At 40.1% G+C, this 26,316-nt stretch overlaps 1 protein-coding gene across 4 annotated transcripts in view; it reads right to left on the reverse strand.

Annotated features, from left to right (window-relative positions):
* Positions 1 to 5,199: 5,199 nt before the first annotated feature.
* LOC103136426 (protein ELFN1-like) overlaps positions 5,200 to 26,316 on the reverse strand; it is a 128,396-nt gene continuing 107,279 nt past the window's right edge. For all 4 annotated transcript variants that reach the window (XM_007549670.2, XM_016670300.1, XM_016670299.1 and 1 more), the window contains 4 exons: positions 16,597 to 17,182; positions 16,359 to 16,512; positions 14,466 to 14,632; positions 5,200 to 13,964 (listed from right to left, as the gene is read on the reverse strand). In XM_007549670.2, coding sequence (XP_007549732.1) covers positions 11,909 to 13,964; positions 14,466 to 14,632; positions 16,359 to 16,512; positions 16,597 to 16,865 — 2,646 coding nt within the window. In that variant the 5' untranslated portion in view covers positions 16,866 to 17,182 and the 3' untranslated portion in view covers positions 5,200 to 11,908. The remainder of the gene's footprint in view (positions 13,965 to 14,465; positions 14,633 to 16,358; positions 16,513 to 16,596; positions 17,183 to 26,316) is intronic.

Here is a 26,316-nt window from a genome sequence, read left to right on the forward strand (position 1 = left end):
CTAGAGGGAGAAATGTCTCATTGTGTCTTAACAGAGACAAAAGAAAAATCCTACAACGGCTGAAATCTGATGCTACTCCATTTTTGTTTACATTTCATAAAGAAGGAAGTTGTTGCTCATGTCGTCTACAGAAGTTTCTTTCAGTAGTTCTTGGTTTAGTGCCCCCACAGGTGAGGGGAGGGAACTGTTTCTTTTTTTTTCCAACTAGTGTGAGTCATTTGACCCAATGCAGTGTGGGAGAGAACCACAGCAGCTGAAAATGTAATAAATGTTGCAATTTTTGTCCCCAGTTGAGACTATCAAGTGTGAAAACACCCTGAATCTTGGAACCTGGAACAGCCCTAATGGTACAATGTCATCACCAGACCGGCTTTGTCTAGTCAATGACTCGGCGATGTCCAAAACCAGCAATGCTGAAGGTGTGGATAGTCTAATTTCGAGTAGTAAGTACCTAATATGTAATAAAAACTGAAATCATAAAGCTACAAAAGATCAGACATTCAATTACCAACTTACTTTTATTAAAAAAACTAAAAAACGTTATCGATCAATAGTGGCTGTTCTGGCTGTTGATTCATGCCTCAGTTGGATGGTTTTGCCCGAATGTGAGCCTGTGACATAGACATCACCCAAACTGTGTTGTTTATAACCAACAGGAACATTCAAATACAATATCCACTTACCAGCCTAGTGAGGTCAGTACTAAAACTGTTTCAGACTAAATATTGCAGAATTAAACACATTTACAAAATGTCAAAACTTGCACAGTAACATAAAGATGACACTCTTAAAACAGCAGTAAAGCTTTTATGAAAATTTTTTTGTTTACATGTTTCCTGAAAAACTGTCATTTTGTTATTACAAAGACACCTAATGTGTGAAATACAGAAATCCACCACTCTGAAACAACCACTCAGAGCCAGGAGGAGGGTGTTGGCGCTGTCAATCAAGATTGTGTACATGCCGCTCTGCCTCTTTCTTGCTACTGTAGAATGTTACTAATTAGCTAATTAGCTTGAATGTCCAAGCTAGGTAGCATGGCTATCAATGACAGCAGATAAATGTTTTTTCTGTAAAGGTAAGTTGCTTCTCTGCAGTTGGCACATTGAGCAGCATGTACAAGACGTTGATTGACAGCGCTAAGATCCTCCTCCTGGCTCTGATTGGTTGTTTTTGACTGTGAGTGGTGGATTTCTGCAGATCGCAATAGCAGCTCAGGGAGGAAATGGAGGAGTTCGATTTTTACGCACATTATCTGTCTAATAATCTACTGTCATGACATGGTGACAGTTTTACAGACCAAGTATATGAAAAACTGATTTTTTTCATAAAAGTTAGATAATGCAGCTTTAAGGCCCAACTTATGCAGTTCATCTGCAAAGAAATGTGATTTTTGGTTTTCTCTACTCTTTAGGGAGAAGCCAGTTATATTCATTCCCACAGTAACGAGGCGGAGGTAACCAGCGTAACAGCTGACCTAATAACTCATAATTCATGTTGTTTGCCTCTCAGCCAGGCTCGACCTTTCCACTGTTTTCTCTCACTTAGTCTGTACATTATTAATGTCGCTGTGGCTATGTGTGAAGCTGTGTGCTTCTGTTTTGCAGCACAAAAAACACACACACACACACACACACACACACACACACACACAAACAAAACAATGGAGGCCCTGATTTAAGTCGGTTGCTTTTAATATACATTATCACAATGGTTGAGAGCTTACCTACTTATTATCCTTATCATCATGCTTTATCAAGCTGCTTTCCTCTACAGCCCAGCCCACATTAATTTGTGATCTCAGAGAAAGAGACAGGAAAAGAGAGAGAGAGACTGATTCCCTTTAAAAAAAAAAGAGGTTATTTCACAAAGAGTAACTCCTTGGGGCTCTGAGAGAAATCAAAACTCTGAAAATGAGTAAAGGCCGGTCCCTCCGTCCTCTTTTATCTTCCCTAGACTGTTTTCTTAATATGCCATTTCTTCTCCTTTGTCATTTTGTTCTTCTTCTCTTTCTACCTTCATATATCTGCCACCGTCCATCCCTGCCGGAGGACTGCACTGTAAATGTCATGTGGCGAACGAAGGATGGGTTATTGTTTGCGCCCGGGGAGAACTATTTGGTACTTGAGGAGCCTAATATAGTTATAGTGATAGAACAGACAAGTCAACACACACGCACACACACACACACACACACGGAAATTCAAATGTACAACTCCATTTCCAATGAAGTTAGAAATGGAGTGCAGAAATCCACCTCTCTGAAACAACCAATCAGAGCCATTTTCATTTGTGTAAAACATAAATGAAAGCAGAATATGATGATTTGCAGATGAATTTCAACGTGTATTCAATTGAATTCGCTACAAAGACAAGATATTTAATGTTCAAATGGATAAACTTTATTGGAATTTTGCAAATATTCAATTTTTTTTATTTGATGCTGGTATATTGGCAAAAAAAGATACTGGGAAAGGTGAGGAATGCTCTAAAAACACAACATTCCACAGGTGAACAGGTTAACTGGAAACAGGTGAGTCTCATGACTGTGTATAAAGGGATCAACCCTGAAAGGCTCAATCATTCACAATCAAGAATGGGGCGAGGTTCACTGCTTTGTCAACAGCTGCATGCGCAAATAGTTTATGAAAATGCTTATTAATGTATAGTTGCAAGGCATTTAGGGACTTCATCTTCTACAGTCCATAATATCATGACATTTAAAAAATTTGGAGGAATCTCTTCAAGTAAGCAGTAAAGCCAAAAACCAACACTGAATGTCTGTGACCTTCAACGACTCAGGCGGCAGCGCTGTGTTAAAAGCCGACATTGTTCTGCAACAGAGTTATAGGTTATAGGTTCAGGAACACTTCAGAGAACCGTTGTCGGTGAACACAGTTCGTCTCTCCATCTACAGGTTGAACCTCTACCACACAAAGCCATCCGTCAACAACTCCCAGAAACGCTGCCGACTTCTCTGGGCCAGAGATCATTCGAGATGGATTGGCTCAAAGAGGAAGAGCGTCCTGTAGTCTGACTAGTCCACATTTCAAATTGATTTTGGGAATCATGGCCGTTGTGTCCTCCAGACCAAAGATGGACAGATCTGTCTGGATCGTTATCAGCGCAAAGTTCCAGCGTCTGCGATTCCGACTCCTGACTTGCCATGTTTTTCAGAGTCATCCCTCCTTACAATCTCCACGTGTCGCAACAGCGTGGAGATTGTAGTATTAGACTGCCAGTACTAAACATGTCTCACACTGAAAATGTGTGGCACACTACGAAGCAAAGATCCTGTTGAGCAACTGAAGTTACATGTCAAGCAAGAATGGGAAAATAATTCCACCTACAAAGTTTCCGAGTATCTTCAGTTCTTAGACACTCATTGAGTGTTGAAAGGTAAACATGACCCTGTCCCAACTTTTTTGGAACTTATTGCAAAAATCAAATTTCAAATGAGTGAATAGTTCCAAAAACTAAATTAAATGATGATAGCAGCTGCATTTCCATTGAACATATAATGGTGCAAAGTCACATTTTGAAAATAAATATGCCAATTTTGAATAAAACTAGTTTTTTGAACTGGTTTTAGTTTTTTGGAAAGAAAAATTATTTTATTGCTATATCAAGATTGGTTTATTACACAAAACTGCAATAAAACCCCTTTTCTCACGAGTTACAGCCAGATGTTGCCACTGGCACAAAGTCAAAAATAATCATGGAAGATTATGGTGCGGCATGTTTTGTAATGACATATCATGTAAACAAATTTATACACGTGTGATTTTTTATTTCATTTTTTAATTTAAGTTAAACACCGCAATTGCAAAATTGAGTTTTTTCAACATTAGTGGAATACTAAAGTTCTGCGCACATTTGTAATGGAAACGCAGCTAATAGGATCACTGATCATTAGCAGAAAACAGCTGATGAAAATGTAACTTCTTGTTTCCAAGGAACAAGAAGGAGCTGGAGAACAGCTAAGATACTGTGCAGAATCCTCAATCTGCCCTACAGGACCAGAGTCTTTTATTTTTGAGGTTCTGTTTAAGAAGCTGACACAACGTCCATAACAGCATTTGGTGTCTTTCTGTAAATATAAGTTTAAAAGGTCACAAAACATAAAAATGTTGAAATAGAAATATTTTTAAAAATCTTTTTCTCCCTCTCGGCAGGATATTCAAGTCTGCTCAAAAGCTCTGCAAGCCGAGTACTTCTCTGTCTGTGTCGGTTTGAGTCTGAGAGTGAGATCTAAGATGCCTCAAAGGAAGTAAAATGACGATGGGTGAGACGGATGACGTAACAATGAAGACACAGACTGAGCTGCCTTAGGTTAACATCAGATGGAAGATGTTAACCTAACATCTTCCTGTCTTGGGTTAGGGCCTTTCTGCCCTAACCGGCCCTGTTAGGGCCTTTCTGCCCTAACCGGCCCTGTTAGGGCCTTTCTGCCCTAACAGGGCCGGTTCTCTCCACACATTCAGATCTGTAAGCCAGCACACAGACAAGACATGGTGAGTCATTATCTTTGTGACTATGATGCATAGGGTTAGTCCAAGCATACTAACTATAATGGTGAAGATAGGTTAGGTTAGAGCTCACAAACGTGCACCGACACTCTACAACCCACTCACACCGCTGCTGCTGCTGTCTGTCACCATGACCATTATACTGTAAATGTAACAACAGAACCTCCAAGTAAATGTGTGTATTGGCTGATGTCAGTGGTGTAGCAAACATTTCAAAAGTGTGTTGGGGTGTGAATGGCTTTTAATATGGCTGAATTATGAGCTATTTTGACTGGATCTACCTCTGGAAAAATACAGCAAAAATATTTTTCACATCACAAAGTTAAAAACTTATTAAAATATAATCTACAATGCACAATGTAGAAAGCATATTTGTTTGCTTAAGTGAATATTGTAGCTGACTGCAAGATTCAAGTGCTTATAAACTTTTGTTTTTCTGAAAACCTAACTTTTTGTCATTTCTGCTGCTTTGTGCAATATTTGGAGTATTGTGTGTAAATATATATGTACAACATGTACAATCAAATTAAATTAAAAGCTATCTAAGCTAGAGTACACCCTGTGATCTGGAAAAGGCAGCCGTGTAAACATTTCCTCACAAGTAAGTAGTGTGCAAAGAAAGTCCTGGATGTGGATTGTAGAAAAAAAATTCTTTAGAAAAGGAGACGGGTTAAGGAAGGCGATTTTATTTGTGCTCTTTTTCATTTTTCAACAAGAAAATAAAGCCTCCGAGAGACCCTGCGGTAGAGCATGTTCTCCCTCTTCAGGATTTCTCTTGCCTTTTCTCTCCTGAGTCGTTCTCAAGAAGAATATAACACAAGCTTTCACTGAGGTTCCCCTCTGCCGTGTGTGTCACTCGTCAACAACGCGTCAGTTCATATCCACAGCCGAGGAATTGTGTCAAACAAACAGTTTACAGTGGTACATCGATGTTCAAAGGTTAGCAGCACTGATTGTGGTCGCTGTTGTCTGGTTGCTTGAACCACCTCCTCCTTCTCGTTGGCGTCTCGGTCTAAGCTCGGCTACTTTCTGTCCGACATGTTACAAATCCAAGCTGTTCATAAACACAATGAAAGAAAAATCTTCAAACCAAAACAGCAGTTTAGTATATTGCTACATTTATACAACCGATACGCAAAGAATGCTCAAGTAAGGCTAAAGATTCAAGCGACTAAAAAAGTCCAGCCCGGATCGTGTGTAGTGTTTTTTTATATATATATTATTATTATTTTATTTTACAAGCAATGTTAAAGTTAAAAACATGAACAGAAAATCAAATGCTTTAAGGCTGTTTGTTGTTGTTCGGTTAAAACCAGAATTTGGGGCGTGTAATACAGAAGCAACTGCAGCTCAACAGTTTTCTCATCAGTAAGAATCAGACTGAGAAACCATTTCATCGCTGCTCCTGTGTAAACACCAACCATAAAAAAACCTTTGAATCACATTACGTATTTGTGCAGTTCTATAAACGGGGAATTTTATTAACCAATGAATGTAACCAGTGGTGGGCACACTTCCGCTAATAGCGGAGCTAATGTTTGGTTTAGCACTTTTGCTAACTTTAAAAATCTTTAGTGCTCTTAGTGCATTTAGGACAGTACAAAACAATATCTAAGGCATTGCAGATCATGTAAATTACAATTCCAAAATTGATCTACCTTTTGAGGGCACATATGTAAATGGCTTTAGCTTTAGAACTTCCTATTAAGAACTATATATAGACGTTATATAGAATCCTTAACATTTCTTAAGCTAAGAAAATCTGAAACTTAGGTTTTTGTTGCAGCTGTTTGAAGGTGTAGATATATTTACTGTAAATAATAATAAACTTAACATACATAAACATTCGGTATCCCTAAGGTGAATATTTTCCTTTTCAAATAGAACAGCCCCATTTGTTAAAGTAATTTTCAAATGTTTTCGATGAAGAAAAGTTTTCCACATCCTTGCAGAATATTTATGAATAACAATGCTACTCCTGCTCTCCACCTGTGATGCAGCAACATATGCTTGTTCTGTACCCACAATACATTGCTGTAGAACTACAACAGCCTGTAGACCTACCATGTTTAATTATGCAAATCAGCAACAGAATTAGCAATACACAACAACCAGAAAAGTGAGAAGAGTAAAATATCCGCTCCAAAAAATCACTTCCTGAAACTCAAACCTTACAGGTTGGTGTGAAATTCAATATGGTTTAAGTTGGTGCTTTAGCTTTTGCTAACTACTATTGATTTAACATTTTACCGTTTATTCTTATCTTTTTAACTGACTTTTTAGCTGGTGGTGCCCACCACTGGTTTTAACCAGCAATAATTACTTGAGCATTCTGACCACATTACAGCAGAGAATATTTCTACACTGTTTCTAAAACAACAAAAATATGATTGTTCACCTGTTGTTCAAGGTTGGAGTCATTTTGTACCTCAAACCAGAAACCATTGTAAAGATGGCCCACTGTGAATGTGTTTTACTTTTAATTTTTACAATATATTATAATCAGTCATGTGAATACAGGCTTGTTTAATATGTAATTTGCTAAATGTGTCATAATTTTTGACTCCATCCCTCATTTAATGTCTTTGAAAACCTTTTATATTTAAGAGAAACAGTTTGAGAATTTTGTTTCAAAGTGGATTCTGTGGAGTTTTACTCAGTAGTCAGCATCTTATCTGCAGTTAATGTGCTTACAGAACATAAAGGTGAGCTGGTGCATCTACACCTTACATTACCAGTTGTAATGGAAGTAAAAAAACAGCACAATTTAACTCTAGAGTGACAAATCCCCGTCAGGGAGTCTGATGACCCTGGGTTTCCTGATTGCATTGTAGATTAGTTTAAGGGACATCAGGTGAAAAAAATCTCTTAATTCTCCAAGAATCAAAGACATTTGGGTGACGTTGACGCTTTCAACTATGTAAGAACATCTCTTCCAATTCCAACTAGAGAAAGGTCAGATAACCCCAAAAAGCTGCAGTATAAAGAATATTGTTTTTTATGTATTTACTGAAACTGTCACTATGTCATGAGCTTCTCTTTCTTTTCCCAGTTCTAACTAGAAACAACCAATCAGAGCCAAGAGGCGGGTATTAGCGCTGTCAATCACAATCTCCCCTTCCCTCTTTGCTCTCTACTATACTGAGACTGTAGTGCATGCTAAGGCTAGTTAGCATTGCCCCCCATTATGGTGGATAGATGGTTTTCCTGTGTAAGTTGTTTCTCCGCCATTAGCACATTTAGCAGCGTGTACACAAAGTTTACTGACATTGCTAAGACCCTCCTTCTGCCTCTGATTGGTTGTTTTTGGTCGGGAGTGGTGAGGTTCTTCAGGCGACTGAAGGTCATCACTCCCAACATGAACTGCCCCGTTGTTTTAGTTGTGTGTTGCTGTGTGAGGTTAACAATGACAAGATAGAAAACAATAACCTTTTGAAGATCATGAGCGCTTTCTGTTGCAAGGTAAGATTGTAGCTACTGACCTCAACTCCACAGAAGCCCACTTCCAAACACTCTGAACTATATCGCTTAGTCGTGCAGATATTTTAGATACAGTAAACATCACCTCTTCTTACCACATTTAATCAAAGTTTAACGCTTTTACAACAAAAAAATATATAAAAACAAAACCTTACTCTATTAAAAACTCCTTCATCAATGACTTTATTTGAACAATGGCAATAATTTCTTAGTAGTATCCAGTTCTGAACCTCCGCGATCTGAAGGATGTTCGTAAACGGAGCCGGTTAAATTTTTGCTTGTACGCTTTAATCTACCTACAGAAGAGAAATAACATCTCAAAGAATACATTCTTCCGCTTGTTTCTATGAGCATGAGAGTGTGTGCTGATGATGTAGTAACTGTAAGTGTGATGGTGGACTGAGTCCTGGTTAGAAGAGTGTAAGAGTCAATTATCTACCACAGTACTTTGGTCATAAAAATGATTTTGAGGATAGCGGGGATTCAGCGAGCCAATGACGGTGGATCATTTTGTGCAAATCATAGTTCACTTTAGCCATGTGTAGCAGAAGAGGTCTGTATTTAGCAGTGTTCGAGATAAGTTTTAAATACCTGTGATTTCTCAAGTTTGGCACTATGGCACCACAGTGGAACCAGAAGAGTCCAAAATAAAAAATAATAATAATAAAAGAGAGATAAAAACTCGGGATTCAAATGAAAGGTTTATAAAACACAGTGGAGCTACAGTGTGTCAGGAAAGAAGCGGAGAGTTCTGGTTCGTTCAATCACGGTCGTTTTCTGATTTTGAACAGTGCATTTTGACTTCCCTGTTTGGGAATCTGAAGACATTCATTAGAGGATTAAAATTTTTGAGTTCGGGTTCAAAATCAAAAACGCACCAGTGCGGGTGAGCGGACGAGTAGCTAAGTTTGGGACTCTGAGGTTTCTGAAAAGTCTGAAGGGTTTCAAAGCCATGTTGTAGAAACAAAACAGTCACTTTTGTTGCAAATATAGAACTTTTCTCTCTTCTGTACAGCGTTCTCTTTTCAGGATGACAAAGAGCACATGTAGTAGAAGTTCACCAACAGAAAAGGCTGGCTTGTGTTTAGTTTTTTGTGTGTGTGTGTGTTGTTTTTTTTTTTTGGCTCAGAGGACAGAGCATATTCCTCTCAGTAGAAAAGGAGGACACGAACGTCTCTTCTGTTGGTTTCTGTTTTTAAGCACTTCTCGGCTGAGAGTTTCAAAACAGTCCAAAAACACGGTTACACAACATCACCATGCCGTATTCAAATAATAAAGTATTAATGCTGAGGATCGTAGGGATAATATGAAGACTAGTAATGAGAATAAGAATAATGAATAATAACAACATATTATAATATATTCTTTTACCCTCTTTTTTTTTAATTCCTCTATATAAAAACAGTGGTGAGAAGAAGTTAATACACAGTAGGGCTCTACTACCCCATCGGCTGATTTGGCACATTATACTCACTCTCTCATAAGAGCTACCTACTCAGTCTCAGCACATTGAAATATTACTGCTGTTTGGCCACCCATCCAGAACCATGTCATCTGATGTTTTAAATCTCCCAAACTCTGGTTGGAGTGCAGCTGTGGTCATGTGTTTGCACACACTTGTCGTCATCGCAATAATTTGCAGATTTTGATGGTTTATTTGGGAGATTCAATTTTCAAGGGTGGAATGATGACACAACTTACGGCTGCAGTGGCTTTAAAGAACAGGAATTGTGTGGGCAAAACACTAACTTGTGAGGAGGTTAGTCCCACATTTCTGTATTAAAAATATTTGTTTATTGGTGTGATGGAGCTGATGTGCCTTGCAAAAAGCTTGAACATTATTTTCTATCTTTTCTAGTGGTACTGTCATTTTGTCCAGGACTGTTTCATTGTTTGTTTGTTTTTTTATGATTCTGTTGAACCAGATTTTAAAAGCAATGTCTAATTTTCATTGGTCAGGTTTTAGTAATTTTATTAAAATTTATTTATTTTTGTCAGCTTCAAGTTATTCCAATGACCATTTTGGGTTTTTCTGTCTTTAGCAGTGGGTTGCCAACAATTTAGTCCAGGTCTGAAATAGACTTTTCAGTAATATTTTAGTTTATGACTGTCCATTGATTTCAGTCTTTTGATAAGTAATGTTAGTTTCTAAATGACTATTATTACTTCAAGCAGCTACCAGTTGTTATTTGCCACCAGTCTGTCAAGGTCAGGTTGAAAGACCCAAACTGTCTCAGACGAGATGAAAACAGCTTCCATGTTCAGGAACAACTGGAAAACCACCTGGAAGATTCCGAGTCAGTAGTTTAAAGTCCATTTAGAATAACATGTATCTATTTTCATTGCAGAAAAATAACGGTTTTCTAAAATAGGCTTAGTAATACTTTCTAGAATACAAACTAATTTAGGCGTTATAGCAGAAAAAAATAGAATCCTATTTGTATGTAAGACCTCACATTTTAAAATACTTTTTTCTACATTTTTCTTCTTATAAATGACTCTTGTTTCTCACTTTTGCCTCTGTTTACTGTTCTCAGCATGCTGCTCCTAAATAGCCCTAAGGACGATTTTTATGTACACTGATGTTCGTATGTTTTACATTTTCTTATGAAAATATTAAGTTATTTCTGACAAACAAAATTGATATCTTAAACTTTCAACATATCACATGGGAAATAAACAAAAGGAAAATGGAGATGTGCTTGAAAGCTGAATCTTTTCTGTAATAGGAAGAGACCCTGAAATTTTTCATTTTAATTTTAGTTTGGCTTTTCTCTTTGTTATGCTGCCATTTTAGATGTATTGATTTTGTGTTTCTTATATTGTCATATTCGTTCTGAGTTTTACAACATGGATGAGCCGGCCTCTCTTGAAATTAGATTCTCAGCAGCCTTTCAAAGACAAATTGCTTGTGCAGATGACAAATAGATGAAGCTATGATGTCACGCTGACAGTAGGGATGCTTTGAAAAGTTAAGTAGAGCATTTCAAATATAAAAATACTATATCATCTGTCAATCATGGCAAAGGCAGCGTTGTGCCACTGCTTTTTTTTGCTGTTGAGTAGCAATAACTGCTTGATCACACAAGGCAGGTGGTTTAATAAATGAGGAAGACATCCTCAAAATGTTTTAGCTTTTCCTCAGATTGACACTAAAATAGTTGAAAAACAGAGTAAAAACAGTGACTGACTGCCATTTAAATTTGACAGCTTAAATTTGTCTGCTTACTAGTTGTATAATCATTCCACCCTGAAAAAGAAAAGACCGAATGAATAATTAGAAGCCTTGGATTATTTTTTATGAGCGTATGAAAACCTCTGAATAACATTGTACATTCATTTTGAATGGTTGCTTTTCTGGTTGTTTGACTCGGCTTTAGGAGAGCAATAGTTATGGCTCTGCTGAGTGCGAGTCTGTTGGGAGCATCCAAAGCATCACTGGGTTGTTCAAAATGGGTTTTCCTATCACAATTAGGGATTTTTCTATTCTTAATGTTGATTCTACGTTTCTTCTTTCGAAACTTATTGAATAGCTACATAAGTCTGAGCTATAATTTCCATTACATTACAAAAAAGTGTCTCAGTCTCAATTTATTCATATTTTTGTTCACGATAATAAGTATATTAGCTTGGTCCTCATCCGTTTCGGGAGGAAAAGGCTTAGTTTGTGTAAAATGTGTGCATGTGTGTTTTGTGTCTCTGTGTGTGTGTGTGTGTGTGTGTTTGTGTGCGTGTGTGTGTGTAAACATGTATGTGCAAAGTGATTTTTTGTAAATCCCATAAGCTGTTTGTGTATATTTACAAGTCTTTGATGAAAATATCCACATATTTGTATCAGTGTGTTATGGATGCAGGGTGTTATACTGAGTTCAAGGTGTTTGGCAACTTCACATATGGGATCAAGCTTTCTGCTGGGCAGATACACCCTTCCAGTAGTCAAGTATGTCATGAAGATCTTCATCTTTGGCAAACTGAACCTTCCGTCTCAGTGCATGCCCAGCTGCCACATATCCTTCGTCCTCTAAGGATGCCTGCCGATGCCTTTTACGGTGCATTTTGAACCTCTCCCAAAGCCCTAGGGTCGGGGTGCATAGGAGCCCTTCCTCCTCCTCGTCTTCCTCAGGACTGGAGCAGTAGCTGAGGTTGTGGTATTGGGGTGAGAGCGGGTAATTTTGTGACAGCTGGGAGTAGGCTAACTCCCGCTGCTTTGCTTGCCTGCTGAGAGTGATGGGATCCAACACAGAAGGCTTGTGACCTCCCGGATGGTGGTGAAGCTCCTGAAAGACTTGAGGATGATGCTGAAGCTCCTGGAGATGCTGCTGTGATCCTGGGTAGGAGTGACGGTGTTCGTTGTACTGACGGATCCTCTGGGCCTCGGCCCGTAGGATAGCCGCAGCTGGGTTGACGGTGCGGATGGCGTCTCCTCCCCTCTCCCCGGGTGAGGCTCTTTCAATGTAGCGGGACTCTGACGAGTGGTACCCTCCCTCGGAGCGGAAGGAGCGAGGGCTCCGGGCGGAGCCAGGAGAGGAGGAGGTGCTTGGCCGTTTGGTTGTTGGAGGAGCTTCCATGCTGTGATGTCGTTGCAAAGATGGATGGTAACTCCTCGACCGTTCTTCTCTTCCTCCTCTTCCACCTTTGTAGACGGGCGAGAGGAACTCCCCTCCTCTCTCTCCTTGCTCGGACAGAAGCACCAGTTGTGGCTCCTCTGTCGAAACGGCTCCTCCACCCGCAGTCGGGGACTTTATTCCCTGCTGAAAGGATGTGGACTCGGATTTGAGAGCATCTATGCAGTTGTTAATGATCTGGTTAACTTTGTCAACTTCTTTAGCAATGGTGGAGATCTCAGCTACTGAGCCCTGGGAATTGGCTTGTGGTGACATCTCCCTTTCTCTCTCTCGCTCCCGTTCCTTTTCGATACCAGAGCCTCTGACCTCCATGTAGTTCAGCTTGGCAGACTTGTGTCCTGGAGTCTCTATCACCTCCTGAAGCTTGTATGGATCAATCTCGCCTCCCTGGGGAAGGTAGGGCATTCTGGACAGGCTTTCACCCACAGCAAGCTTTTGTGAGACAGATCCTCCACTCCCTCCCTCTATGTCCCCTTCCCCGCCATACTTCAGCTCTATCAACGTCCTCTGGATTCTGCTCATCTTTCTCTCCTTCTCCTCCATGATCCTCTTCTTCCTCAGGCAGTGCACGACGAGGCCAAGGAAGAGCAGCATGCCAAACAGACAGCCCAGTATAGTCATGATGTAATGTGTGGCGGATGACTGATTGCGAATCCTCTCTGCACCGGCTCTTCGACCGGTAGAGAAGGTCAAACATGTGTGGTTGAACCTCAGGGAGTATCTGGTAGAAGCCACACAGTAAGTGTAGTCCGTGTTAGGTGTCAAGTTCTTCAGCTCAATATCCTCGCTGTTTTTATTCAGAGTTTTGATTTCAGTAAAGAAGCTGTTATTGTACAGAATCAGTATGTACAATTTCTTAAACAGATAGGGAATCTGAACTGTTATCACTGCACTCGAATGTTCCACTTTTTTTATTGTCATGATAGGCTTTGAGTCTATCAAGTTAGGGCTGTTGCTTATCACTTCGTCGGGAGCCGTCCCTGAGGCACAATCATCCAGTCCGCAGGGGGAGGCGACGTCTGGCAGCTGGGTGGTGGAGTCAAAGATGTAGAAAGGTGTCACGCTGCTGCCGTCATCTGTGCACACCAGATTAAGCACGTGCAAGGCATTGCGCTGGGCTGGCATGCGAGGGTTCTGGCTCAGCAGGTTGTAGCCGGAGAATCCTTGAGGGGAGTCGCACACCATCCGCTCGCTGGTTCTGTTGGGGAAAACGGCTAGCCAGCGCAGGAAACCCAGAAGCTCACATGAGCAGTTGAAGGGGTTGGTGTAGAGTTCACAGGTCGTCAGCTTGGAGAGTCCAGAGAACAAACTGCCATCCAGAACCTGGATCCTGGATTTGGACACAGGGAAAGACAGAGACTTACAGATGCACTCATGCAACTTGGTTCTGCACATCTCACCCCAAAGTCTTCTCTCATCTTGTTCTAATGACCATTTACTATTTAATGAATCAAATTATGTCTATGGTCTTGTCTTTTGATCTTTATTCTGTCATTATGCTGCTATTAGAAAGTCGGTGCTCATATTAAGAGGCGGCAAAGCATAGGACCCTTGTTCAGGTAAGAACAGAGATTATCAAGCGTTGTGTTTATCCATGGTCCGGTGTTGTAAAATAGAACTTGATCTTTATGTTTTGTCTGTGTAGCTATCAGGTGAAAGATAGTTTAAGTCCAAAGTCATGAAACTATATGAATTCTTAAATTTAGAAATAATAGAAGCCATAAAGCTTCTCTTTCTACTGCCTCTCCGCTCTGCGGTGTACTTTGTTGTGCATCCACACCATTCTTTCTTTCACCAGTTTGTTATACACATACAAAGCTGCACACAGTACCTGTTCATGGAGAGATCTATATTCTCCAAATTGGGACACTCCCAGAAGGTGTTGGTTGTAACAGTCTCGATGAGATTAGCTTGCAAGTAGAGATACTGCAGCTTGCCCAGGCCCCGCAGCATCCCCTCTGTCAGGTTTCTCAATTTGTTAAAGCCCATCTGGAGAACCTGGGGAGACAAAGACAAGTGGGATTATCCTAATCTCTGAAGAGCTCGACAGTGCCAGGCGTTGCTCACTACAAGCTGCAAACATACAGAACTAACAGCTGACGGTTCAGAACAGCTACTTTTTCACATGGTGATCTAAGCCTCTGTGCTGCGAATGAATTTTTACCCAGATCTGTCTTGTTCGCATTTTAGCTCCTGGCACCGCTCCAGCAGCTCGGGTGGATTGCATGGAGACTCATTATTGAAAAGCATAAATGAGTGGATGTTTTCAACATCATATCGGTTTCCATTCGCATATGTGAAGCGGGAGGGGGGTTTTTATCCTTCATTTGAATAAAAGTAAAGCATCACACAGAAAACGTCATTGATTACTGTGACAACTCAATCGCAAAGCCATAAATGTCAAAATATAAATACATTTTTCACAGAGTCAAAATATTAAGTAAGTCTTTTTATTTCTGTATTATTTATGTTCTGGAATTAGAGTTGATTAAACACTTTTTGTATTTTTCTAGGTTTGTGATTGAATTTATATAAAAACGAAAAGGGAGAATTTTTACAACAGTGCTGCATTGTTACCGTATTATTTAGGAACAGCCATCAAAGCTGCAATATGTAACTTTTATAAAAGATGTTATTTACATATGTCTTAAAACTGTTACTATATCAGTAGAGAATGAGAGATAATCTGTGAATAAAACTGAGCTCCCTGACTTCTCCCTGTGTCATCTAAAGAAAAGTACCACTCTTGGTCAGGAACAACCAATCAGAGCCAGGAGGAGGGTCTTAGCAGTGTGAATCACCCCAAGGTCAAGCCGCCCAAAGGGCCAAAGGCAAAAAAAAAAATTAAGGGTAAAAAAAAAACGAAAATCAAACGCAATGGGAACCCTCCCAAACAAACCTAAAAATCAAGGCAAAATTTGGTGGGGGAAAAGAACCCCAAAAAAACAAAAAAAAAAAGGGGAAGGAGGGAACAACCCAAAAAAAAAACAGAATGGCAAAACCCAAAGCCGAACCCCCCCCTGGCTCTGATTGGTTGTTTCAGACTGAGAGGTTTATTTCTGCAAATTGAGCTTTCACAGATTGTCTGTCTTGTCCTATTCAGGACAAGTAACCCAGACCGTGACTTTGCTAGGCTGCTAGCAGAGTCGTAAGAAAACCAAATTCTCCCAGTCTGGCCCTGATGCTCCGTTCTACCAAAGCAAAGTGTGAAGCCACAGTGATCAATCAGATATTGACATGTGTCAAATGGATGGATTTCAAGTAGAAATCCATCCATTTTGCTAACCTTCATGAATTCCTGTAAAATTGAAAATTCCTACAGTAGCAAGGATCACGTAAGCATCTTCCAGCGATAGTGCGCCAAGGATTTTATTGTTACGGTTCAGACTTCTGGACTCAATGCAGAAATGTTTAAAATCAGCTAAAGATATGCCATTGTTTTTATTTAGTAAAATAATTATATTATGCATTTATGTTTGCATTATTGCATCTGATATTTGTTTAGAATAATTGGTGTGGGTTTTAACATGTGTTGGTGTGTATCAGTGAACATCTCATGTTCTCAGATACACTTGAGCCAGTCTCACTGAGTTTGTGCTATTTCACAGAAAAAGGCAGTTTTGGGTCTCTAGATGTTAGGGCATGCGTTCTGTAGATAAAAGATGAATACTTTTGTTGTGCGTGGGCATACAGACGTGTCCATGTATCCACTATCACGGCTCACCTGCAGGTTAAACTGTGCTGAGAACGCTCCGTCTTCCACATAGCTGATATCATTCTTGGTGAGGTTCAGGTAGGTGAGGTTTCCGAAGCGACTGAGCGAGGAATAATGCACCGACCGTATCTTGTTCTCATTCAGCCTCAGATCCACAATCGTGCTGCGGATGTAGTAGATATTTAACCAAAACAAAAACTTTAAAAATCAATTACAAAGAAGCTTTTAAGTGTTTTTTGTTTTCTACCTGTTTATGTGGGAAGGGATGGCCTCGTAGGGCGGCTGGTTCATACTGCAGATGGCCAGCCACACAAAGCCTTTCTCCCCTTCGATGAGCCAGCAGTCTGCTGTTACAGCCGGCAGTCGGAGCAGCGACAGCAGAGCGAGCCAGCAGACGAAGGAGCCGGTTGTGGATAAGATTCCTGCCTTGCTGTGTCTCAGCTGTCCTTTTCTCTGGGCCATTTGGGACGTCATTACAATGTCCGACGGAGGAATCTGACCAGAGATCCCTGCCATTTAACATGTACTCATGTAGCCTGCAGTCATTAGAAAGCTTTGGTCAAACTTTTGTTTTCCTCTCAGATTGTTAAATGGCTGATTAGAGTAAAAATGAGTGAATCACTAGGATATGGCACTTTACTGGCAGTAAGTAAACAGCATCTATTGCCTAAATAAAGTCCACATGTATTATTTTCGGTGGAAATTGGCAAGCTGAGTTTGTCCTGTTGCTAGACCGGTTTTCACTTCTCCTGAGGCCATCTCTTATTCGACCGGCTCCTCTTCTCATTCTTCCTCGGTGCTCGTCGGTCTTCCCTCGGCACGAGAACTCGTGTCTGGTGAGGAAAACACACGGAGATGAGGGTGTTAGTCGAGGGTCTTTCGTTAAGCAGACGCGTTTGTCCGTGAGACGCAGCAATCTCAACCCTGTTACTGACATGATGAGACGTGGAGGGAACTTATTCCCTCCAGGTCTAAGTTGATGTATGCGGCCGTACACACACAGCGTCGAGTTCTTACACTCAGAAGACACCGCAAGTACAAATCACACCTGCGTGTTTTTTAACAGATTCTGTGCCGCTGTTCCTCTATTAGCCTCGGGGCTTTGGTGGGCTGCCGCTAACAATAGCCCAGCTATAGATACTCTTTCTAATTAATTTATGTGGGCCAAATAAAACACTCTCCGTGAGAGAAAAAAGAAAAGGAAAGCTGATGTATGATGGATTGAGAGGCTGAAGGAGGCTCCCAGCAGGCCTCCCTTAGTGAGAATGTGTGTGGGGGAAAGAGATGAAAGCAGCAAACATGAGAGAAGGAAGCTAGCAAGAAAGAAAAGAAGCAGCCTTCCTGTTTGACAAAAGCTCATTCTGGAAAGAAACCAGGATAAAGTATTCATTGAGTGTTTGAGAAATCTGTTTGGAAAAAAAAGAGGCAGAGACCAAACAGGAAGTGACATCGAATAGATTAAGAAAGTCCTTGACTGTTTCAGCAACACAAAAGCCCAATCTTTACACCAATATGCTGATAGCTTATTTTAAGTTCCTTTGGAACATTTTCAGTTTTACTTTCCTCGCGCCGTCACCAGGCTCAGTGCAGGAACCGCTGTCAGCTTCATGCACACAGCGGGCGAACTCACAGTGGCACAAGAAACGGCCTTCCTGCAGACCAAGGGTGGAAGCTTAGGTAAACAAAGCGTTGAGAACACAAATCACCAGGGTGCAGGAACGCTGCAGAGCTGGAAGGGACACGAGGGATGCAGAGACGGCTGATTCCAGGAGCAGAGGAGGGAGCTGGAGAGCAGGCCAGCTGGGGGAAATGTGCACCTGCCCTCCTTTTGTAACATATACACATAACAGCTAACATGATACACACAGAAAGAAATGTTAGGAGACTGTCAGCCTTTTTTCCATTTGGCATCATTCATCGGGTTCCCCGCCACGCTCCCGCTAACAGCTTACGGTATGGGGAACCGCCTCGGCATTCGGAGAACGGCCCTGTGGCATATGACAGCATTTGAAATCGTGACCAGCTTGCTTCACACTCGTCATCGTACTTTCAAAAATTTATGAGGTACAAACTGTCTTAGGATGAGAAACTTAATGTGACCTTACCACTGCTTTAGAGAAAGAAGGATTGCTGAGATTAAAGTGACGTTCCTCATGCTAATGCAGAGGAACCCTTTGAAATTCACACCCCAGATTCAAATACATACTGCACTGTTGAGGACAGGAGAGCATCAGGGGCCACAACAGGGTTAGAATAGCTTTGGGGTTTTTATTATAGGAGGAGAATGGAGGGACGCAATTCGACAGTTGACAAACTGCTTGTGTGGGGCTAAAAAAGACAAAAACAAAAAAAAACTTCATATCAGTTTAAAAGACTAATAAATTCATAAACATGAAATGAAAGATATTATATCTATGATATAGAACAAATATCAGGAGTTGAGCTTAGCCTGGGACTTTGATGTCTGGGTTAAAAATTGTCAATTTTTTTTTTTGTTGTGATAATTGATTTGTAAAAGCAACAAAGGCCATTGAGTGAGCCAAACAAAACAAGAACGAACAAAAAAAAATCATGTTTTCATGTTTCATGTACTGTGATAAATCCTAAGAACACACACAACATATTCCTACAGCACATTGCCCCTTCTCTTTCTTATGTATGACTGATGAGGAGCATTTGTAGATGCGTTTTCTCCAGGGCAGGTTGTGAGCGAGGCAGAAATATGAGCACATTAATAACAGACGCACTCGTATATGTATACACAGACAGCCATGCACATAAACACAAGCAAAAGAGAAACATCCTGCAGCTCTTCATTTCAGAGTGTAGTGGCACGTCACACACTTAAACAGGTTCTCTCATTACTATTCAGAACCAAAGTGCGAAGCAGCAGCCTGGCTAAAAGCCATCAAGAGAAACACGATGACGTATTTGAGGAGAGAAGGCAGATGCACTTACAGAACAGCAAGACTCTACACATACTGGAATTAACTAATTCACACTTTGAAGAAACCAAAAACAACCAATCAGAGCCAGGAGGCTGTCAGTCAACCTCGTGAACGCGCTGCCCATTCTTACACTGAAGGTGAACTATCAGGAACAGAAGGAACTTCTTAAAGATCTTTTACCAAGGAAAAAAGAAAAATCTTACAACCACTTAAATCTGACGCTACTCCATTTTTGTTTACATTTTGTGAAGAAGGAAGTTGAGCTCAGTGTCGTTTTCTGAGGTTTTCGTGTTGTTTCCTTCAGTCGTTTTTGATTCAGCGCCACCACAGGCGAGGGTGGGGAACAGGTTTACAAATTAATTTGGATGGTTTGACTCAGCTCAGTGTAAAACACACCAACTGAAAATGTAGTAAATGTTCAGCTTCTGGTCCCTGAACTGAGTCTACCAGAGTATCTGGTGTGGAAACACAATAAACGTCCCTAACGTTTTGTGAATATTGCATCGGGCACAACATTCTGACCATCTGTGATACATTTTTGTTTAATATTTGCATAAACGGCGTTGTTGTGAAACTGCGGTATTTTTAAAGTACTATATACTATTCTGAGAATCACATACTGACCCATGCCAACAATATACCAGTTCTTCACAATATAAATTAAATGTGAATGACGAGAGAATATTAAAATACAGAATTACTGAGCAGGCATAATAAACCAAGTTCTCTCTGTAGGATTCAGCATTTTCACGCCTTCTTTCTTTTATCAGATTGTTCCCCTAAAACTTCACTACAATTACTTTTCTTCTTCTCAGCTATGAAAAAACAAGCCTCAATGTTTGTATGCCAGAAATCAAAAATCAGCCGGCACTTTTAAGTGATCGGTGGCAGAGTGTTTGTGACGAGCAGAGCCGCCATAAAAAGCCCTACAAACACTAAAGGAAACGACAGGAACAAAGAGATGGCATGCTGTGACAGGAGAAACCATCTTAATGTTCGTCTTTTCAGATTGATGCATCCGTGGCTTCAAGTGTTGTTTCGCTGTCTCAAGCTGTAAGCAAAGAGTCAACAAAGCCGTGCGTTTGACTATACAAGCTTAACCTTTCAGCCAGGTCATATTTTATTCAAGAAGCGGTCAGGCGGGGAAGCAAGGGGTTGTTCTTAATACTCAGGCTTTTTGAGTCTCCCTAGTTTAAATGTAAAACGAGCCATTCGGACGATTTTAAAAGGAAAATGAAACAGTTTCTCCTTCAGTAGTTTATTTTTTTTGTAGAAAAGTTTGCCATCTCAAAGTTACAAACCCTAAGTCCACAGTTAGGAGTTAATTTCCATCACATAACTTACTTCTAAGCTGCTTGAAACACCTTGTTTGAAGTCCAAGCTTTTACTTCGTCACCATGAAATGTATTTGCATAATGTACTTAGTGGCTGGGTCTGACACATCCCAAACAAAGTTCTGCCTTGTTTTCCCTCATGAAACAGCAACTCAACCTGAGCAGGATGGGCAATTCACGGATGAGCTGAGATTAATTGAACCGGCGATGATATCAGTTTGATCGGTTTTGGCAACCAGCACACACGGTCTGCTTCATCAGAAACAATAGCATAAATGCGGTCCTGTGAAATCCATTCTACTCTCCAAATTCCGTTTAATTTTTCCAAATATTCCACTTTTTCTATTTTTACTTTTCCCACTCAGGTCTTCTGGTTCTGGTTCTGGTCTGCTCTGCAGCCCCAGAACCAGAACCAAACGCAGAGAAGCAGCATTCAGCTTCTATGCACCACAAATCTGGAACAAACTTTCAGAAAACCGCAAAACAGCTGAAACACTGAGTTCCTTTAAATAACCGCAAAAACTCCACCTGTGGCTTTTGACCCATAATAAATGGAACATTGATCTTCATATTTGATGTGTATTGATTATTTTGACCAGTTGTAATGTCTGTTGCTGGTTTTCACAACTGTTGACTACATGATGTGCTTATGATGGGTTTGATTTGTTTTTTTATTTTACAATGCAAAGCATTTTGAACTGCCGTGCTGGTGACATGTGCTATACAAATAAACTTGATTGATTGATTGATTTTAAATTCCATCCATCTTTATTAACCCAAAATGGAAATATGGAGTGGATGGAAACAGTTCAACCAATCAATGACCAAAAAGATCCACATTTAACGTTATTCAAGTTGCACAAATATAGCAAAGTGGTGTAGTTCAGCAGAACATTGGACAATACAAGTTGTTTAAAAGTATGTCACTATCATTAAAAACAAAGACATTCAATCTTTTTATTCTCATTTTTAAATCCTGCCATTCCCTTGACAGGAAGTTCATTTGATGTTTGTTCTTTTCATAACAGAATCCACAAATCCTTGCCCACTTTGCTGCTGTTACACCTAAATTTCCCCATTGTGGGATAATAAAATATATTTTTTTTCTATTTTATTTAAGTCAGATGTGTTGATAAACCATGGTGAAGATCAGGATTGAGAACAGCGGATTCAAATCAAAGCAAATTTATGTTAAGAATGGTCCAGTCAAAGTCTAGATATAAATACAATTGAGACTGTGTCAAAACTTGACACCTAAATCGTTTTAGCTGATCTAAATGGGCTTGAATAGCCTTGTTAGTACAAACTTACTCCCAAAAGTTGGAGTCATAATTGCACTAAAAGGCGATTCTACAAACCGAAAATAACATATTCTCTTTCTGCTTCACAAATGGGCACTAATTGCCTGTCTCATGAAATCAGAATTAGAGCACATTGAAGTTTGCGACTGTGACGTGACAAAATGTGAGAAAATTCACAGAGAATGAATACTTTTGCATTGGAAGTGTGGAGGGCACGATCCCATGGGAATGTCACCTCAGTGTCACCCATCTCTCTCTCTCCATCCATCAAGACTGATTGACTCCTGCAGAAACGAGCCTTAAACATCACACAGCATCACAAACCCTGAAGGGAAACAACAGCGTACATCTGTCCTTTCCCTCCAACGCCGACGGCTGTTTAACACCTGGGGGCAGACGGGGGAGGGCCAGGGGGAGTTGATGGTAGTAATAAAAAAAGGCGGGGTGGTGTAGTGTGAGGTTTAAGATGACATCTTGGTTTGCCCTATAAGAGATATGAACACAGAGAGCATGGCTGACATTTCTACAGTAAAAATAGAGATCGGTCTCCTCTCTGCTCCGTGTTGTAAACGGCCACAACAGGGCAGGAAATGCCATTCTTCAAGCTCCTCTGCTTTTCCTCATCTTGGAATATCATCTGTCTCTGTGGGGGTTTTTCCCTGTCTTGGTGTAGAAGTTAGGTCAGAACAAAAGGCAGAACTGAAACTCAGTCCACCCTGCAGTGCTACACCTCAGACTACAGTGAACATGTAAGATAACCCACGCGTTAGGCTTTGTATACTTTAGAGATGCACAATGTTGGATCTTTAGTCAATATCTGATATGCCGATATACTAAAACTCATTTGGCTGATAACTGATACCAATAACGATATTTTTTTCTTATACCTACTTACTGAAACTGTATGACTTTTTCTACTGTGGAATTAAATACTGCATTATTTTTGTCAATCTAACCTGCTACCAAATGCAAATGCTAAGTAAGCTGAAAATGATGGAGCACTTTCAACTTGCATTATGATTAATGTAAAATTTATTCATGACATCTGCTCTCTGTAAGACAATGAAAACATTCAAACAGTGCAGAGTTGATGTTGTGGTGTTTTGTCATAAAAAAACAACACATTTTATATCGGTGAGTTATTTTGACGGAATGGCGGACGTCCGATAAATTCTTTGGCGAAACGATAAAAGCTGGGTTTGCATTGTTACAGAATGGAGCAGTATTTCCCTCAGCCCACTGGCTGCAATGTCGACACCATGAGACCTAAATTCTGAACATCAAGGCATGGAAAAAGTTGAAAAAGGTTATTATTTTGGAGAAAATCTCATCAACATCAATATATCCACTAAATAAGAAGCAAAAGAAATGTTTGATAGAGGAAAAGCCTCTCAGACTTAAAACCTTCCGCGATCCACGTGTTGCACCGCTGCTCTAGCAAAGCACGAACAGTTCAGAAACAATATGAAATGGGGGGGGAACCAATTTATTAATTGAATAAGTCGTGTTTTAGTTTGTTCTTGAAAAATTAATCAGTCACGGCTGCACAGTGAACCCATTGATTCTTTACCGCAGACAGCCGCTCCCCTCTCTTGCAGGTACTGCGTACCCCCGCTAAATCTTTTAGGGGTACGCAGTACCCGACCGTACCCCCCTACTTTCACCCCTGCTCAGTACTTATGAAACATTATTTGGTGTTCAAGAAGGAGAGCAGAGACAGAGGAAGGCAGAATAGGAATGACATTAATTCTGGACAATTTCTGTTTCTTCCCCTTCACCTCAAAATATAAAAGTGACCAAATATTGTTTGTAACAGCATTACAAACTAATTGCAGAATTGTAAAGTTTAAGTAGCGTCTTTAAACCGATACATTTCTGACTCATTTTGCTGTGACCAGTATTACACTGTTGACAGTTCAGTTTCACATCTTTACATTTCCAACTTTAGATTTCACACAGTGACCTGTAAAGTCTTATTGTGTAAAGCTCAGCCTTCGATGTACAAAGAGATATTTAACTTTTTTCTCAGGATGCTGCCTAGAGACGGTAAGACACTGTGATTTCCACCAAGAGCTTGGACTTTTTAAGTTACTCTCTAAAGGTGTTGCTATCACAGCGCACTTAACCTATGGCAATGATAAAAATGACAATAAAAAATTTATAAAATTCAAAAAATATTTTCAGACAATCACGTCTCTCTGCAACAATGTGAATATATTATTGTGTCCTTGAATCTAAAGCTTTTTAAATAATAAAAAAAAACTGTAAGCTGTAACTTCAGAATGTTTTGCCATACAGACTCAAATGCAGGAATTCAAACAAAACCCATATTTTATCATAAGAATCCCAAAATATTCTGTGATGACGTGATGTGTCTGTATTTAAAATAATATAGACATATGCCCATGTACCTAGATTCTATGGAGTTTTAAGAAGAAATATTTGTCTGTCATTTCAAACAATGTTGGCAGCGTACACCTAAATGATAAATATTCATATGAAATCTATATTCTGTGGAAAACATCCCAAAATATCCTCAGACATATGTGACTACAAGAGAAACAATTTGAACTGAGTCCCATGAGCCTGAATGTAACAACTTTACCAAAACAAATGTTGAACCTTGAAGCCGTTTCACAAAAAGTAACCTTGCATTTCAGGCTAAACGTCTGCAGCTTCCTGCTGAATCTAAAACACGATTTTGGTTGTTTCATTTTAGTCGTTTAGTTGTAGCTGCATGAGTCTGAAAACCATAATGTTACAGGAATCAAACACAGGGTTATTTAATTATCCATTATTTTTCTTATTTTTTTCTAAACCTTATTTAATTATATATCAGAAACATTTTCAGACATGTTGTTCATATCAACTTTAGGAATTTAATAGAAGCCTATGAAAAGAGTCAGATTACAGAGTTATGGTTTGAAAAAATTAAAATAATAATCACACCATCACCTGACATAACATTCCTCCAAAAGCTGCTACACATTCAAACATGCATACAGATACTCACACACACACACATGGGTATGACAACTGTGTGTGTGTGTGTGTGTGTGCGCGTTTGTTTGTAATACCTTGTGGGGACGATTTTCCTGACATATACTACGTTGTGGGGACCAATTGCTACTCGTGGGGACCGGAGCCTGGTCCCCAGGAGGGGAAACCCTGTTTTTGGGTCAGGGCTAAGGTATGAATTGAGTTTTGGTTAGGGTTAGGGTTAGGAATGTGATGGTATGGGTTAGGGTTAGGTATGTGATAGATAGGGTTAGGAAAAGGGTAAAGGTAAGGTTTAGGCTGTAGAAATGAATGGAAGTCAATGGAAAGTCCCCACAAAGATAGCAAAACAAACATGTGTGTGTGCGCGTGTGTGTGTGTGTGTGTGCAAGCATTAGGCCAAACAGAGTTTTAGCACACATAATGGGATTTCACACTTTGAAATACACACACGGACACACACTAATGTTGAAGATAAACATGTCTGAAAGCTATGTGTGATCCAAATATACACACACACACACACACACATACACACACATGTTTTTCTATCTTCACAGGGACTTTGCTTAGCCTTCCATTCATTTTTCATTCATTTCTACTGCCTAACCCTGACACTTACCTTGATCCCTGGGCTTTGGGCCTCACAATGTAGCATTTGTTGGAAAAATGGGCCTTATAAGGTGAGAAATGCTAAGACACACGTACAGACACGCACACACATGTACTGTCCCTGATGTAAAAGGATTTGTCAGGCTCCCACACTGTACACATGCAAAGCTAATGGATCTCCACCGTGAAACACCATCCGTTTAAAAAAAAAAAAGGTGTAGCTCCACCTGCCTGACTGAGAGGAGACACAGAAACACACACACCTGTTGAGGTAGAAAAACTGCCATCCAGAAAAGGAGCAGGTTAAGTCTTCCTCTTTATGGATGGTTTCTGTCCTGACAGGATGTTTGAGCACATACTTCAGCCTCAAATACTCATTTTGTTTTAAAGCTGCTGCATCCGAATCAGAGAGGTTATATCTACTGCCAGCCATTTTTTTGACCCATGGTCTTTAGCATGATTTAAATTTTCTTCACCAGATGCATTTAACTGCATCCTGAAAGTGCAAAAAATGCTGCAAAGCTGCCCAGATTCAGAAAGCCAATGTCCCTAGAATGGCTGCCTGTGTTCAATATTAGCTGCGTTTCCATCGACCATAGAATAGCGCAATTTGACATTTTAAAAATGATTTTGCCTAATGGAAACTAGGCAGTTTCGAAATTGGTTTATTTCGTGAAACAGGCAATGGAATCACTTTTGTCGCATCACACGAGTCACAGGATCAACAACCAGATGTTGCCACCGGCAGAAACTATGAAAACGACGACGACAGGAA

Source organism: Poecilia formosa, unplaced genomic scaffold, assembly GCF_000485575.1.
Source record: "Poecilia formosa unplaced genomic scaffold, Poecilia_formosa-5.1.2 Scaffold32, whole genome shotgun sequence".
NCBI lineage: Eukaryota > Metazoa > Chordata > Actinopteri > Cyprinodontiformes > Poeciliidae > Poecilia > Poecilia formosa.